This window comes from Ixodes scapularis, unplaced genomic scaffold (genome assembly GCF_016920785.2).
Source record: "Ixodes scapularis isolate PalLabHiFi unplaced genomic scaffold, ASM1692078v2 PGA_scaffold49__6_contigs__length_1374808, whole genome shotgun sequence".
NCBI lineage: Eukaryota > Metazoa > Arthropoda > Arachnida > Ixodida > Ixodidae > Ixodes > Ixodes scapularis.
The window spans coordinates 223197-239747 of NW_024609878.1; the positions used below are offsets into that span (position 1 = coordinate 223197).

Consider the following 16551-nt stretch of genomic DNA (forward strand, 5'->3'; position numbering starts at 1 on the left):
TGTCCGTCAATGGTCTGTTGATTGGGAGTGTCGAGATAGGGCACACCCCTTTGTTGTTGCAGGAATTTGTCAGCGGCGCCACATTCAGATCTTCTATCTGAGCATTCAGTAGCCTGTTGAGCCTTGCTTCCAGTCCTTCACATCTGGTGATCAAACTCACCGGCGTTTCCCGTTCTCGTTCCTGTTCTTGCCACTTCTTTTCAAGCCTCTGCAACCGCTGTGCCACCAGCTCACTTGTTATTCTGCCGGCGTCAGCTTGTTGCAAACGATCGGTCAACTTGTGTATCTGATTTTCGAGCTTTTCAATCCTATCTTGATACGGTCTTTGCGAACACTCGAGGGAAGTGCAGATATTGCCGTTATAGCTTGTGCTCTCTCCTGTTGACCCCGTGTCCAAAAGTAGTACCTCACGTTGTATGCAGCTTGCCAATGACATGTTACTGTCATTGACCTTCTGTGTTCTCTCTGCTACAGCAATGTCTATGGAGCACGGCACGCAGGAATAAAGCAGGTTTTCATCTGCACCACTGTTCTGAGATATGTTTGCAGTAACCCTGGCAGTCTTTCCATAGTCCAGGACCGGCTCGACTTGTGAAGATTTCATGAAAGGATGGAAATCCAGCCTATCCTGGGCTTCGGTGTTCACTGGCAGACTCTGAGCAGCCGGCAGAGGTATATCTTGGACCAGTTTTAAGTTGGCTATGGTCCCGGGGCTTGAGAGCTCGTCCAAGCAGTCCACATACTCTTCAGTTTCGTCTCGGCGAGATGTTTTGGTGACGCCACCTCGCGGGCCCCCCCCCCCTGTGACGCAGCTGGTAGGATGCGAGCAGACGACACGCTGTGCCAAAGCACGATGTGGTTATAAATTAGCTCGCATCTATGCCAATTAAAAACGGTTTATCTGTTAAAGAAACGCGTATAACGTTCTTGTGAAAGATCTTTCTAAGGAATAACAGGGCCTCGAAGTTTTTTTTTTTTTTTTTTTTTTATTAGAAAAACTTCAAAATGTTCAAAAACAAGCCTCGAGCTTCGCATTACAGCTTGCGCGGCGTGCGTTAGGGCTATTCACAACTTCTTTTATTCTTGTGTTTTCGGACCTGTGGAAGCTGCTGTACAAACGGGTTTTGCATTCACCTGAGTGAATGACGTGCTGTCTTCTTATAGCTGTGTACGCGCGCACAGTTGTGTTCTAAAGCGCCGCACACTTGTTTTAGCTACATCGAGCTTACGGATACCAACGTTTCTATCCAAGTGTGACTCGACAGTTGCTGCCGAGCAAATGCTCGTCAGAAACTGACGATTAACTCCCCTCGAATCGAATACGTGGCAGAGAAGTTTGCCACATCGCGACTTCTGCTCGAAAGAAAAGCATAAATTTTCATAAATTCTTTAACTGTCGGCCATGGCCCGGCGAATTAAGGCAATTGATTAATTTGTTCAATTCTATTTTTACTAAGAATTGCTTAAAAATTTAAAATCGCTCGCTGAGAAACGCATTACGCCTTATGCGCATTTGGGTCCTCAGAAATTAAACGTACAAACATTAGTAATTCATAGCAGGTGTATATTCCTCATTTTTTGGGACGCTAAAGTGTCACTGACTTACTAAATTTAAGACTTCGATCGCGAGGGGGTCCCACGCGTTTCGCGTCGACCGAGAGAATAAGCGGGGATTTAGTTGAAACGACCCGAAAGCCAGCCACCGCTTCTTCCTGCCAGTAATTATAAGGAAATGTTCGCTTACTGGTCTACAAAATTTAAAAAAAGAATCAACTTGGAACTAATGAGAGACCAGCACTCACGGAACACATTGGAAGGATGCACAGAGTCGCTTTCACCGAAGTGTTTGCTACACACGCGAGCTCGAATTTCGCTTTCCTATTTTCAATTTGATGAGACATTCCTTTCTTAGTTTTATTTTGTCCGAATCATAATTTAAAAAGAAATACACCCTATTCGCCGTGGTAGATGTTGTAGTGGGATGAAGCGCTGTATATTCTATTTTCATCATCCAGCTTTCTGTACTGGGGTAGAGAACAGCACACCCCCATCCGAGCGCTTCGACACCTCAGCGCCAAAAGTGTTCGGTGGCACGACTACGCGTGAAACGTGCTGTTTCAACAGTCCTACTACGAATATCACTTCACCAAATAAACGCAACTAATACGTTGAACAGGCTTTGCCGCGCGTTGCCCAAACAGCGCACGAAGCGACCTGACGAGCCGAGGGATCCGAGATCTGCGCGGTCTGTCCCAGTCTGTCCTACCTGTGACGTCACAAAACGATGATGATGATCGCTAGAGAAGCGGCCCCTGTAGTTCGCACATGCCTCCATTAGGAGTCCATGCCCCCATAAGTCTATAGCTCTCAACTTAGCCGCTAGGTGCGCGGAATGAAGAAGGGATACAAAGGCAAACCAGGCCCGGGTTGGCTTATCTTGTTCGTTTATTATTTCTCTTCATTTCTCGTCGTTTGGTGGAGGGGAAAGGAAGGGATTTCAGGAGGCAGGAGGGAGATGTTGATGAACACGAGAAAGAACCGTTGAGTGCTCCGCCTACTCGGACGTGCCGCTCTCGCGGAGAACAAACTCCTCCACGAAGACAAAAAAAAAAAAAAAGTCAAATATTCATTTTTTTTTAACACCACGCACACTCCATTGGCTAACCAGCCTCGAGCTAGCAACAATTCGCCGAAACCACAAGCTGAATCCGGACTCGGTAACAGTGCAACCGAACCTCCATATCCTGCGCACCAATTCCAGAGCACGTTAGGCATAATCCGAGTCTGGATCTATATAGACTGTATAATCATACTTGAATCCAGAACATGGATTTTAGATCTTCGAACATCGACATTCCATTCCAGAAAATGAAATCCAGAATAAATCTGGATGCGGACCCGAGTTCAGATCCGGGTCTTGAAGCGGCCGTCCATCTTTGAAACGTTTAGTGCTGGTGCGAAACTCAAAAGCTAAAACGCAGTGCCGCAAAAAATACAAAAAGTATATATATATATATATATATATATATATATATATATATATATATATATATATATATATATATATATATATATATATATATATATATACCGGGTGTTTCTGCGAAGACTTTCAAAAATCCTAAAACTTAAAGCGTAAAAAAAAAAAAAAAAAAAAAAAAAATTTCTTCGGGAACAAATTACCAGCCACGGCGGACGTCAGGAATTGCCAAAAACATAGTAATTAGCCAACTAATTAATTAAAATTTGTTAATTAACTTTTTAATTAGTGGAAATAGACATGTGGTTCCAATTAGAAACTTGCACAGCGTCACCGAAAACCACTAAATCAGTCATTTTCAAAAAGACTTTCGGCGCGTGAGAAGCGTAGTAGTACACTAAAGTTACCGCCGGTGGAGCAGATACAAGGCTGGGGCTAGATAAGAGACGGAAAAATCGCGCGGGCGCCTTATCGCAACCGCTAGCTTTGTACCTGCTCAAAGAGCGGTAACTTTAGTGCACTACTACGCTTCTCACACGCTCAAAGTCTTTTTGAAAATGACTGATTTAGTGGTTTTCGATAACGCTCAGCAACTTTCTAATTAGAACCATATGTCTATTTCCACTAGTTAAGAAGTTAATTAACAAATTTTAATTAATTAGTTGGCTAATTACTATGTTTTTGGCAATTCCTGACGTCCGCCGTGGCTGGTAATTTGTTCCCGAAGAAAGTTTTTTCTTTTTAACCCTTTAATTTTTAGGATTTTTGAAAGTATTCGCAGAAACACCCGGTATATATATGTGTGTGTGTGTGTGTGTGTGTGTGTGTGTGTGTGTTTGTGCGTGTGTGTGTGTGTGTGTGTGTAAAAGATTACAATTTTTAACAACAAAAACACACACAAAAAAAAATCGCGAACCCAGGCAGTTTGCGTAAGTTCTGATACTTCGCGCTTCATAGTAGCATAACAAACGGCGAACAAAATTTTTAGCACACTTAAAAAACGTTTATTGAAATTTTAGCCTAAAGTCGCGGTCACACGACTTTAATTACAACACATTATACAAAGGCAGTCTGCAGACGCTGAGGCGTCTTTCTTCCTTGTATAGACGAACACACGGCTCTGACGACACGCCTCCGCGGTGGCGCTGTTGTCGCCGGGGCGCATGCGCAGAAGCTTCACCTCGCGGGAATCTGATTTCTGCGCTTGCGCAGTGCCCACACCTAGAGTGCGGGCAAACGAGGGCTTGTTTGAAAAAAAAAACAGTTTGCACATACATGTGCATGAAGTGAACATGTGCAAGAAGCAAACTTGCTTCGAACATGCATGGGGCGTCTCCGCCCATAATCCTGTCTGCAGCAAATGCCGTGTCTTTTTGTATGGTGCATGACCAGTGCGAATATGGCTTAACGCGTGCTCGAACATGTATAGCTTCGAGCCTAACGCACTTCCGAGAACATCAGCTCGGCCGCGCTACGTTGAACCAAGCTCCCCACGTTGGGCGCCAATTGTGGCAACTGCGATCGATAAATCAACCCGAAATTCAACAAACGGTCGCGCGTTTCATCCCCCTCCCTCCCAAAAAAGAATAAAAAAGTCTGCGTTCGACTAAGTCGATCGATACACTCATGCTTGCGAGTCTACCGTTCTTCCTGAAAACTACGTCGGCCCCAACGCTATAGCACGACGTTGCTGGTAGCATGCGTGTGCTTGAACTATTGTTTCAACAACAACGAAAGGTTTGTAATAATGAGCGGAGGTTTCCCTATATATTATTTTGCTCGTGTGCTAGCCGGCTGAATAAGACTTAAATGGTGATAATTGGGAGTGCTTGCCCCTTGAACTTCTACCCGTATGCCTGCCCTTTTTCACGACATTAAGAAGAAAAAAAAAAGAAGAGAAAAAGCAAGGATTTTGAATTCCATTGGGGCAGAATTCCCACAGTTTTTGCGTTCATTAATAGAATAAACATTTTTCCTTATTTCTTTCCAGCGTACTCGAACGACTTATGCGTTATTCTGTCGTCGCAATTCAAAAGCGCATAAAAAACGAAAAAAAAAAAAAAGAGATCGTTTTTTGGGTGGGGTATTTTTTTAGCATGTATGTTCGTACTGCCAGAAATTCGACAAGCGCCGATAACGAACGAACACGAGAGAGACTAGCATATTACGTAGTACTGCCACCCAATATATATCACGAGCTGTATAGATGCATTCCTCAGACTACTAAATGCTAAACGATGGAGAGTAAGAGCACATTCGGATATGATCTTTGGTCACTGGTGATGAAATGTGGGCTGGAATTGGTGCATAGGATTGATCTTTCCGGATGCACGTCAAACCATCTACGGTCATAATGGCGTCGGAAAACAACCTCGTGGGACCGTACGTTGAACTTCCAGTAACTAAACGAACGTCTTCGAGGGAACAGATGTCAAGACAAGAAAAAGAAACGCTTTCATCTTTGCTTCACGTCAGCCAGGTGTAGTCAGACTGCCTTCGTTGTAACAGTATCATAGAGTTCGTTCACATCGGGAACGACAAGCCTATTCACTGTTTTGTTCGGGTATTATCTCCGCGCCTTTCATCGTGCGCATGGAGTTCATTGCATCGTCTCTGATTTCGCAAACACCTCTTTCTTTTCATTTGGAAATTAAATAGTAATGTAGATTGCATAAATGTGACATAACTCGAAATGCGCTTTCAGATACACACAGGGGAACAGCGTAATGCTGTAACAGTTTTTACGCTGATTTTGGTAAAGAAAACGGCGGTGTCTGTACTTCCAATCAAATTATAGCAGGGCTTACATGAAATCGACAAAACTCGAGAGTTACCCAAGTTATCTTTGCACATACTCACGATAACAGCCGCCAGTTTATATAATGGTTAAAACAAGATTGACCCAGATTTCGAACAAAAAAGTACCTCGGCGAACGCTACAAGTAATTTATAAAGGGCGATTCACACACTTTCGTCGAGTGCGACTGAGTGCAACTGCAACGGCTTGCAACGTACGGGTTGCTATGGCAACAGCTGCGTCGGTTGCATATAGCAACAAAACCGGCTTTTACCCCGCCGTTCTGTTGGAGCCGACGCAGTGGTTGCCATAGCAACCCGTACGTCGCAAGCCGCTGCAGTTGCGCACGGTCGGACTCGACGCAAGTGTGTGAACCAATTCCTTAAGGCAGCCTGCACCAGAACACGCTGCACCACCGAGTGTTTCCACTAATACAACTCATGATAGTAAAGTAACCATAGTGCGCTCGCCATGGCCCTCTTCAACAATAATTGAAACATATCCCACGAGGCCTAACCGCAGCCGCAACGCAGCGACAGTGCTGCGACAAACGGGGATCGAGGGGGCAGTGCTACCCATACAACCACTGGCGTGTGTCGGACGTGCCGGAGAAAACAGCAGTGGTTGCGCGGATAGGAGCTCCCCACCAGAGCCACTGAAAAGACAACGCTTCAGAGTAATGACACCTTCGCCATATTGGTGCTTGAACTCAGTGTTGCCAGTTATCCGGAGCTTTATCTGAAATAACAGGAAACGCTTTTCCGTCCTCCAGAAACGTTAAAACAGTCCGCAACGGAGCAAAACAATATCGTCTGAATTGTCTTATGCCGCATCTAAAGCTAACGCCAATTGCGCCCACTCTGCACAAAGCACCAAAATGGCGGCGCCCACAAGACAGTCGGGGAATTAAGTGCCGTTATCCCAAGCGTGCCCCTTTATCTGGTGGCTCCGGTCGACACTGACCCCCAGATGAACGCCGGACATGCAGGACACACTTCCAAATACATCGAGCTCCACGGGGCAACACACAGAGAGGGAGGCCCTCCGGAAGGCAGCGTTCACTTAAAGGGCTACTCCACCGATTTTTTCATTGTCTCCGATTTTCTTGAAATTTTGCTAAACTAACCAACAAACATCGCGAAAATAGTATCCCAAATATTAGGTCAAAATATTGTTTTTTCGCGAAGTTATTGAATTTACAGTTTTGGTCCTCACCGTGTTTTTCAAACTGAAAGTCTCTACTGGCACCAATGAAAAAGTGACGTCACTGGAAGGCAGGGGTCCACTCTTTGGGCTGTAGATTTCGTTTTAAACTGATTCGAAGCAGTTTCATGGTGTCAAATGAATGCTTGGGAAGCTCGCTGCAGTACCCGCGCTCCAGCACGGAACAAATGATTGGCACATTCTATTTTTTGGCTGCTTGCTCGACTGGCAAGCCTGCCTGCCACTGACGTCACGGCCCTGAAAAGCGCGCGTATATTTGAATGTTGGTTTTTGCATCATTTTCATTTGCCGATGTCGCAATAACTATTATGAATTTCGCGATTCTAAATAGCATACCGGAGAGAGTAAAGGCCGGGGAGTCAGAAAATATAGTTAGTTGAGGTAGCTCAAAAAATCGGTGGAGTACCCCTTTAACAACCAGAACAGAACCGTGGTAAGGACACCGGGCGTCCGAAGGGCTCCTCAAACCAGACTTGTTCCCGATTCAACATAAACGCCGGTTTTGGTGTCCTTCGATGTGATCAGTGCCGGCTCTCTTTTCCTCGGCTGTACACAGAGATCGCAACCACGTGGTCGCCATAATAATAGCAAAAGCGCCACCTAGCGCACCAAAGCGAAGCTATACCTATATAGCGAAGTTTCGCTATATACCGAAATCTTTTCGTACTACGGTGGAGAAGTTCCGCTATATGGTAAAACTATATGAAATAATTTCGCTCTAAAAACGGAGAAACCGATATCGGCCTCCCCTATAAAAGCATTATGCGACATCATATATATTCGTGTAATACCATAGGTTTTGCTGAAAGATTCGGTCACAACAAACATGTATTTAATCAAGAGGAAATGAGAGCCGCAGCACCAGACACATCGGCAGCCTATAGGTACAGTGATGATGGAGGTGTGCTTTCACTTTAATTGATCAAACATCGAGATTCACTCTAAGAATTACAGATATGAAGAGAGTGAGGGAGAAAACCAACATTCCGGGTTCGAATTCTGCACGCCGAAAAATATACTTTTCCCTACTCAGGCGTCTGAATCAGACCAGCTTCACTTGTGACAGTTGGGCCACGTAACATGCTAAAACTTCTCTATACGGTGAAGAATTCGAAAATAAGTTTGCTTCTTTCGTGCATATCCTGGTTCTTATGGATCCTTTTGTGGTCATCGTCGAAGTTAGCTTGCGTATGACCTTTCTCGTACAAACGAGATTCGTTAACAAAATTCGTTATACGAGATTCGCTAACGGAAATTCGTTATAGAAGATTCTCGTCAGGCAGTCAAGAGATCGTCAATATAGCTCCGATGCCCTATTAGGTTTAGGTTAGATCTCTTGTTTACGACAGTGAGCTGGCGAGGTCGGGGGTGCGTGCAGTTCGTTAAAATATATCGATAGTGTCCGAGTAGCATACGGACAAGGTTGCTACTTGAACCTTTGGATCTAGCAATATATATATATATATTCTTTTTTTTTGCCGATGACGTTGCGGAATCGTCTCTTTCACAACACAACCGTATTCGTCAATGCCCGGATAATTTTTGCACCTGACCCGGTTTTTATTGACTCCAGTGACACGATAGGTGGACAAGCATGCTTTGGGAACCAAACTGTACAAACAAACACGCTGTTTACAAACAAGTGCGCCTTCGCTCTCACCAGTTGTGGGCACTACACGTGCGCAGAAGCCAGATTAGCGCCAAGTGATGCGTCTGAGCATGGGCCGCGCCGACAGCAGCTCCACTGCGGCGGCATGACGTGAGAGCTGTGTTTTGCTGTATATATCCCACATTCGGACACATACTATTTGAAAAAAAAAAAGACCTAATATTATTTTTAAATGTGTGAATTATAAAGAAGCATGCTCGAAGCATCAGAACATAGAAGACAGGTATGGACCTTTCAGAAAACAATGTCTATTTGACGTCACCTGGACTCTCCATATACTTATGAGAACTGCTGCTGAGAGTTTACAGCGCGCGGCGTGCTTCTTTCGCGCATCTTTCACGCTGTGGAACTCGTCGATTTCAGGCGGGAAGTAAGTTACAATGCCCACAAATATGGCGGAAGAACGACGTCACGTGACTCAAGTAGTGGCAGTGTGGCATGAAGTACTCGACGACAAGGTCGCCCGACATCCATCGGGAACGTCTACTCAAGTTATCGGTTACTGAGGTTCTCGCTCGCGCCTACTGCGAACGGAAAAAAGCCTGTTCCAGTCTCGTGCGTCTTGGGCGAACAATACTGCCGAATCGGCGAAGCAATGGAGCCAAATCTCAAAGTCAGATCGGGACATCTTTCGAAGAAAATGCTGAGGATAAACTAACCTAGAAGAGGCGAAATGTGCCCCGGCCTCACTTATCGGCAAAAGAAAAAAGACGTATGAATTTATACGCACAAAGCAGACTGTATAAGCCTGATGGGGCGCGCCCCAAATTCGGTTCTCTCAAAAGAGAGTCATTTTGTTTTAGATTGAAAGTTATCGATCCGTCCAAAAAGTGCAAAAGCACCAAAAAAAAAAAAAAGAAAAAAAAAAAAAGATGACGCCAGATGCGTACGGTTTAAATATTTCTCCTTTTATTTTAGGGTTATTTAAAGGTTTTGTATCCTTCATTTTTGTTAACAAAAAAAAAAAAAAAAATCAGGCTCTGCCCATGGGAAGTGGGGGCAATCTATGTTAGCACCAACTTAAAGTGGTGTTTGGTGTACCGAATACAACGTGTTAATTAATGTATCGTTTCCAATCTTTGCAACCGAGCATTAGCAAATTTTGTCTTCACACAGCATTTCCGTCTTTTTAACCAGATCTTTAACCACCCCCTGGCGAAACGGCGCGCCATATATGTACACCTTTTCGTACACCCTTTAGGAAAAGGGAACGTTCCTTACTCCGTGAGGAGGGAGACGTAATCAGTCATCACTGATTCGATCAGCCATTAATATCTGCAAAGGGTGTCAACCAAATTTTGACGCCTACAACGATGCCCGTGGTTATTCCCAAACGTAAACGACATCAACCTCCCTTCCCATTTCTGGAACCTTTTCCCGAGGAGTTTACGAGAGAGACTGCGTTCCTCAACAGAAACAAAAAGAAATGGCGGGGGCCAGTTCGTGCCTTTAGCGAGAGTCCACGAGGCTTCCTGCTGTCAACAAGAACAACAGGGGGTCCGTCGACGAACATGAGCGGTTGCTGAGCGTGGCCCAACGAAGAGCGCGACCTCACTCCACGAGCAGGTTGAAGAACACCTCAGCGGTGATGTTGACGGGAACGTTGGGCGCCCAGAGCCGACACCGCACGCCAACCACCACGCCGACGGTGGGCTTACGGAACTGGACCGCCACCAGCGGTGCCATGTAGTCCCGGTGGCCCGAGTAGGGAAAGAACTCGGTGCGGAACCCTTGCTCGGGCGTGTACGCTATTCCGCCGAGGTTCTCCCGATCCACGATGGTGTCGCCCTCGCAGTGGAGGAGCACCAGGCCCGGCTTGAGCAGAGGGCGCAGTTCTTCGGGGAGCAACTGGTTGATGTCTCGGTGGCCGAAGGTTCCGGGCTCCCAGCCGCTCAGGTTGGCGAACTGGAGGAAGATGCAGGGGCTTCCTTCCTTGTAGCCGAAGTCCAGAGTGGACGTGCACTCGGGCGCCACGGCGCGGACGTCGAAAAGGCAGACCCGTCCGCGGTCGGGGCGCCGGCCGAAGCACTCGGTGACGTTGGAGTTCCGCTGGGCCCGTACCGGATCGTAGCCGGAAACCAGGCGCTTCAGCTGGCCCGTGAGTGCCGGCCAGTCGCGGCCCTCGTATGGCAGGCTGCCGTGCCGGAACCTGGAAGGAAGCAGCGTGCCCGCGAGGCGACCGCCTGTCCTGCACATGGCTACCGTACGCCGCCGTGTAACTTCGTCACTTAGATCTTCAGCGTGTTCGGTACCCCAGTCCCAAAAATGAATGGTGGTTCTACGTTTAATTTCTCGCCTAAATTTTCAACCTGAAATATGACCGACTTGAAAAAGCTGCGCAAGGATGGGACACAGCTTGGAACTTTTAGAGCATGCACCACGGAAGAAGAGGGAGGTGCCTATAAAAAAAACAAAAAAAAAAAACATCGCCTTTAGCGCGAGCTTTCTGCCCTCGGTAAAACACGTGTGTACGCGCAGGCACGCATAACCAAGGCATTGCGGAAGCCAGAGAGCTCGCGCTGAAGGCAGAGGTTCCAGTCTCAGCCAGTAAAAGGCCCGTGAGAGCCAATCGAGGATACGCGTTTACAAAGCCGCGCGGCGCGCATTCGCGCCTAAACAAAGCCCCAAGCACCCCCCCCCCCCCTCTTCCAAACCATAAACCTTTGTGACCATCGCCCGAACCGGCCGCCCAATCTGGGAGAGCGAGAAAGAGCGAGGCAGGCAACACACTCAGTGCCGGAGCGGCAATTCTAAAAAACGCCTTCACTCTAAAAAAAAAAGAAAAAAAAAGTGTGTAGTTTTTACTTTTTTTTTTTTTTTTTTTTGTCACATATACGACACCCCAAAACTTCAGTTCAACGTACAGCGCACTGACGTCGAATTGACTGCACCAACTTTTGCGAGAGGGTTGATAACATATTAAGCAACTAAAGTATGTATCAAAATCTACAGGAAAAAAAAACAAAAAACACAGGTTTTTTAGATAAAATAAAAAAATAACTTTTTTTTTCAGTCAGTCACATTCACATTAGCTATTTTAATAAGTTGTACAACTCGGCTATCGAGTCGCTTGTGAAGTCTGGTAGCGCCGCGGTTCAACGTCAGTGGGATGTACGTCCAACTGAAGCTTCGGTGTGTCGTATATATCATGTGACAAGGGGTATAAGAAGATATCTTTTTTGTGTGTGTGTGTGTTGCATGTATCCTGTCTTGATGGAGCATATACGATGGAGCCCGTGATCCTGATCAAGGGCTCCATCAGACATGTTTAGTAAACAGGGAAATCACCCTTCTGTTGTGGCTCAGACTATTTGCTCCTGAGCACCTCGGACATCACTGGGAGAAAATAAATGTCGTCATAAGGTTACCCCAGAATACTGATATAGTATCACTTAAAGCTTTGCCTGACCATAGCCTCCTCTATAGTGACAAAGCCTGGCAGATCGCCACGAGACGCGGCCGGCGAAAGTGAAAAGGTAGAGCGGCAGACAAGAGGCTAAAGCCCCTCGATGTGTTTGCGCTCGTCTTGCAAGTAGCGTCAAATGCGCGAGTGCACGAGGCCCATGTCTCGAGCGGCCTTTGGAAGCAAATGGCGGCGCAGCACTGAAATGAGCGGGCCTTGGAAGCGAATGGCGGCGGAGCAAGCGCTCATGGCACGTGTCTCGATCGCTTCCACAACAATGGTTGGCGGTACTTGTAAAAAACGCTTTTATCAAGGGGCTTTACAAGAGGCATGTAACGGGCGCCCCGCTGCGGCGAGACGCCGAAACACACTTGTCCGGAGCGATGGAATGTTCGATCGGGCTTCTCGCGCTCCTCGGGCTACCGCTTCTTTTCTCGTCGGGTTTGAAAACCATGTTTCGGGTCCTCGCCGCTGCAAAAGCTGTGCGCTGACTACAAGCTCCCCGAGAAATGCTCTGTGCTACCAGGTCCTCGCGCTCCAAATCTGCGACTGTGCACTCTATGGCTCCGTCATCGAACTGCCAGGCTTTGTGAGCATAGAGGAGGCTATAGCCTAACGGATTACTACGTTTTCTTAGAACCACACTATAAGAGAATCAGGATCCACGCACCGAATCAGCCTGTGCCGTCCCCTGGGTCTGGGCCAGATGGTGATCAGTCCCGGCTCGCCGGTCCATATCAACTCCTCGGCCTCCTTGCCCGTCGAGAGGAAGGTGGCCACCAGAACCACAGCCAGCAGGAGGATGGCCACGAGCACGGCGATCCACCACATGACCCTGGGCTTGGCGAGCCAGAGGCTCACCGCGCCCTGCGGCCTCTCCTGGTCCCCGGCCGCGGCTGCGCCGTCCGCCTTGGCCACGGGGCCGCCGCCGTCCTCGGGTCCATCGGCGGCCGAAGAGACGGTTCTCAGCGGGGCCTTTTCGCCGGGCTCGTCCTCCTGGAGCTGTTCGGGGGGCCCCATGGCCGAGTCCGGCTCCACAGCGACGCTGGCCGACGTCGTCGCTGTGGCTTCGGCTCGAGGGCCCTCTTCCGCCGCGGACGGACTTGCCGGCTCGACGTCTGCGGGCTCCCCGGACAATGGCGCTTCCTCCGCAGCGCCTGGTCGACACAAACATGTGCTCCATTTCTGTGTGAAGTCGGCCTTTGGTTTTATGTATTTCGCTTGTCCGTGTCCCCATCTGCCCGTGTCTGTCTTTTCTTTCGTAAGAACACCTCGCACTTTCCACATTTTCCTCGATACCTCTGTTCTCATATTCTTTCCTCCTTTCAACTTCAACTTGCTCCAAAACGAAGCAAGTTGGCGTAATCAGCAGTGGCGTAACCACTGCTGAAAGGGCTGCTGAATTTCGGAAGGAAAGCTGATTAACCGTAATCCCCCCCCCCCCCCCCCCCCCCCCCCCTTCCCGGTCTTGTTGTTTGACAAAATCAGACCAATTTTACTATGATGATTTAAATCGAACCTTTCCTGCAAAAAATAACCCTGAAAATATTTTTATTTACCTTTTGTATAACATATTTGGTGTCCTCTATATTGTTTTGCATTTAAATCAAAGAATAGTCAAGCAAGGGAGATTTCTATCAGACTGAACACAGGCAAAAAGCAGTGCTCCTTTGAGCGAGTCAGAGCGTGGGACTTTTTTTTTTTTTTTTTTCCTAGCTTACACTTTGTTTGTCAATTACGGAACATCCTACTAAAAGCAAATCATGAACGCAAAATAAAAAAGCAAATAAATCTTTCTAAGTAGCTAAAAATAACAAGCTTTTTGTTTTAGTATGACTGGGTTTACATCAATAAAAAGCTGGTTACAGTAACTCTCTCTTCCGTATTGCTTTCAGGATTTTCAGTGATCGGACGGATTAATCAACCAATCTACGATGTTTAAAACTACATATAGTGATAAAACAACCACTATTTTCTAGCTAGTTATTTAAATGAAATTAATCTTGTTAACTGAAATACGATGTAATTTTTTAACCAAACAAAAGCGTGATTTTTGTTTTTGCCCTACAGGCAAGTGACACATGATAAAAGAACGTTGAACATGCACATGCTTGACGTCATTCAAAGAGCGCTCCGATGACCACCAGAGACGAGGGCAAGAAGGAGCTCCCCTGTTACCAGGACCCTCTTTCGCTATTCTCCTCCCAGATGATTATAGAAGATTTAGCCCGTCACTCAAAATTCTTACAAAAGCAGCTTCCCTCTCCTCCTCTTACATGGTGGTCAACAAAAAAAGCATGATGTTTGTTTTTCCCCTGCAGGTAAGTGACACATGATAAAAGAACGTTGAACATGCACATCGTTATGTCCGCCTGAAGCTAAGAATAGCCACAATAGCAATACCTATCACGTGGGCACATAGAGGAAGAACGGCTTGAGAAACACTCACCCTCTAAGGAATCACTAAAAAATAGACTTCCACATCTCGGCACTGCACCGGAGACGGCTCGTTCAGATGAACCTGGGGGGGAGACATCGGTGGCTAAACGGCACTACAGAAGCAGCATGCCAGCCAAGAGTACGGTGACGGGAGACAGCTGCCACGCAGCCCGGCAGCGGTCCGACGACACCCTAATCTGCGGGCCCCACGGAAACCTCGCCGCAGAGTGTCAGCATCCGGGCTGTCGGGTTTGCTCGCGCTCGCTCCGCATCCACTCACAAAAGGAGTCAATCAGGGACCTCCGTTGCCGCCGAACAACGACGTGGAGGGCCGGAACGGACGTCCCATATGTGGACGGATCGCGGAGTGGAGTGGTGCACGCCACGCGCGTCTCGTATGCGAGATTCGGTACGACTACGGAGTCGGGATACTGCAGTATGTCTGATATCGTGGATTATTTAATTTGCATTAATGGTAGCAGGGACTACACGAATGCAAGAACATAATCCACATCGAAATGAAGGTACTCTTTCGTCTGCGGTGTAAGGTCATGCACGTGCGGCCATGGGCGTACCAACAGGGGATGCAAGGGGGCGCTTGCCCCTCCCCCCAGTTCTCAGAGTGGGGGGCAAGGCATGAGTTTCATCCCCCCCCCCCTTTCCTTTCCTGAAACAACCGCAACTGGGCAGGGCAAACAATGGCCCAAACACGCCCAAGGGATACCAAGAGCACCCCCCCTTGGGCCTTGGGGGGGGGGGGGGGGAGGATCCGGTTTGCCCCTCCCTTTCCGACTAAAATAAATAAGTCGGCACGCCACTGCGCGCAGCTTACCTACCGGTTTATTATAGAAGACAACAAAAAAGGCATGTGGTGTGCCACACACACGTACAAGCCAAAATTAATCTGATGTAAGTTATGAAGTGGACTGTAAAAATTCCCGCGAACTGTTTGCCATTATTTTTTCGGTCATGACTTATATATCACTTATCAGCAAGAGCGGCACGAATTTGACAGAAGTGTGAAATAAACGTTCAAAAATAGCACGAAACTACAGCCCATTAAATGGCCCAGACCATTTTCTTTTATGAGAACGAAGCGTGCTAGGGTACTTGTACAGAAGTACGGCTCTGAACGGAAGGACATCTATGTGCGACCGATGACCCTCGAGTTCAGAATAATTTTGGCGCATGTTCCGAATCCTGTGCGCTTTCGGTACGGTTTGTCGCACACGCATCAGCGACACGCCTTCCAACACTTTTGGCCCCTGCGGTAAACAAACGCTTCCATATTCCCCGTCAGCCGAACCCCTAGTCCGTGAACCATCCATCTGCCAGAAATTACGGGAACAATTCAGGAAACGAGGACCTATCCCCAAAAGAGGATCAGCAGCTAGCCTCACCTGCGACACAGAGCTAGTACGTCACCAGACGCACGCCATCGCAACCCGGAAATAGCCGCGGCCTCTTTCCCTACTTCCCAACTCTACACAAGCTCCCTCCAAGCACATCTACAAATTAAAAAAAAAAAAAAAAAAGTCTTAGAGGAGGAGGAGGAGCAGCAGCGCAGGATGCGGAAGAGTCGTATCGATCCGCTGGTCGCTCCTCCCGACGCCATCGTCTCGCGGCAGACAACCAGCAACGCGCGAACGCATTTTCCTGCCACCTCCTCGAGAAAACCCGGATAATTCAATCTCAGACACGCAACCGGAAACATGGGGAGTCCGGTCTTGCTATTAGGGATCCCCGCTAGGCCTTACCTGGATCGCTACGTCCATGGTGGAAGGCATCGCGGATGCGGCGGAAAGCAGCGTCCAGGAGTCGCAGCCAAGTGCAACGGAGGCGTTATGCCGTCTGGCAACGCGCATGCGCGGAGAGCCCCTTTCCCTACGAGCGCTGGCCGGAGCAACGGCGCTGAGGCGAGGGCAATTTAATCTAAAGCGACAAGTGCCCGCTATTCGCGCACGACCCATTAGAACCTTTGGAAGCTGACCTCGTACTAGAGGGTCAGTGTTCATCAGAGTACGGATCGTCCACCCTGA

At 47.7% G+C, this 16551-nt stretch overlaps 1 protein-coding gene across 1 annotated transcript; it reads right to left on the reverse strand.

Annotated features, from left to right (window-relative positions):
* Positions 1-8529: 8529 nt before the first annotated feature.
* On the reverse strand, positions 8530-15003 carry LOC115327265 (sodium/potassium-transporting ATPase subunit beta). The gene is made up of 3 exons (XM_029988239.4): positions 14523-15003; positions 12744-13230; positions 8530-10819 (listed from the first exon to the last, which is right to left on the reverse strand). The coding sequence occupies exons 2-3, from the start codon at positions 13091-13093 to the stop codon at positions 10222-10224; spliced, it is 948 nt and encodes a 315-aa protein (XP_029844099.1). The 5' UTR covers positions 13094-13230; positions 14523-15003; the 3' UTR covers positions 8530-10221.
* Positions 15004-16551: the final 1548 nt, after the last annotated feature.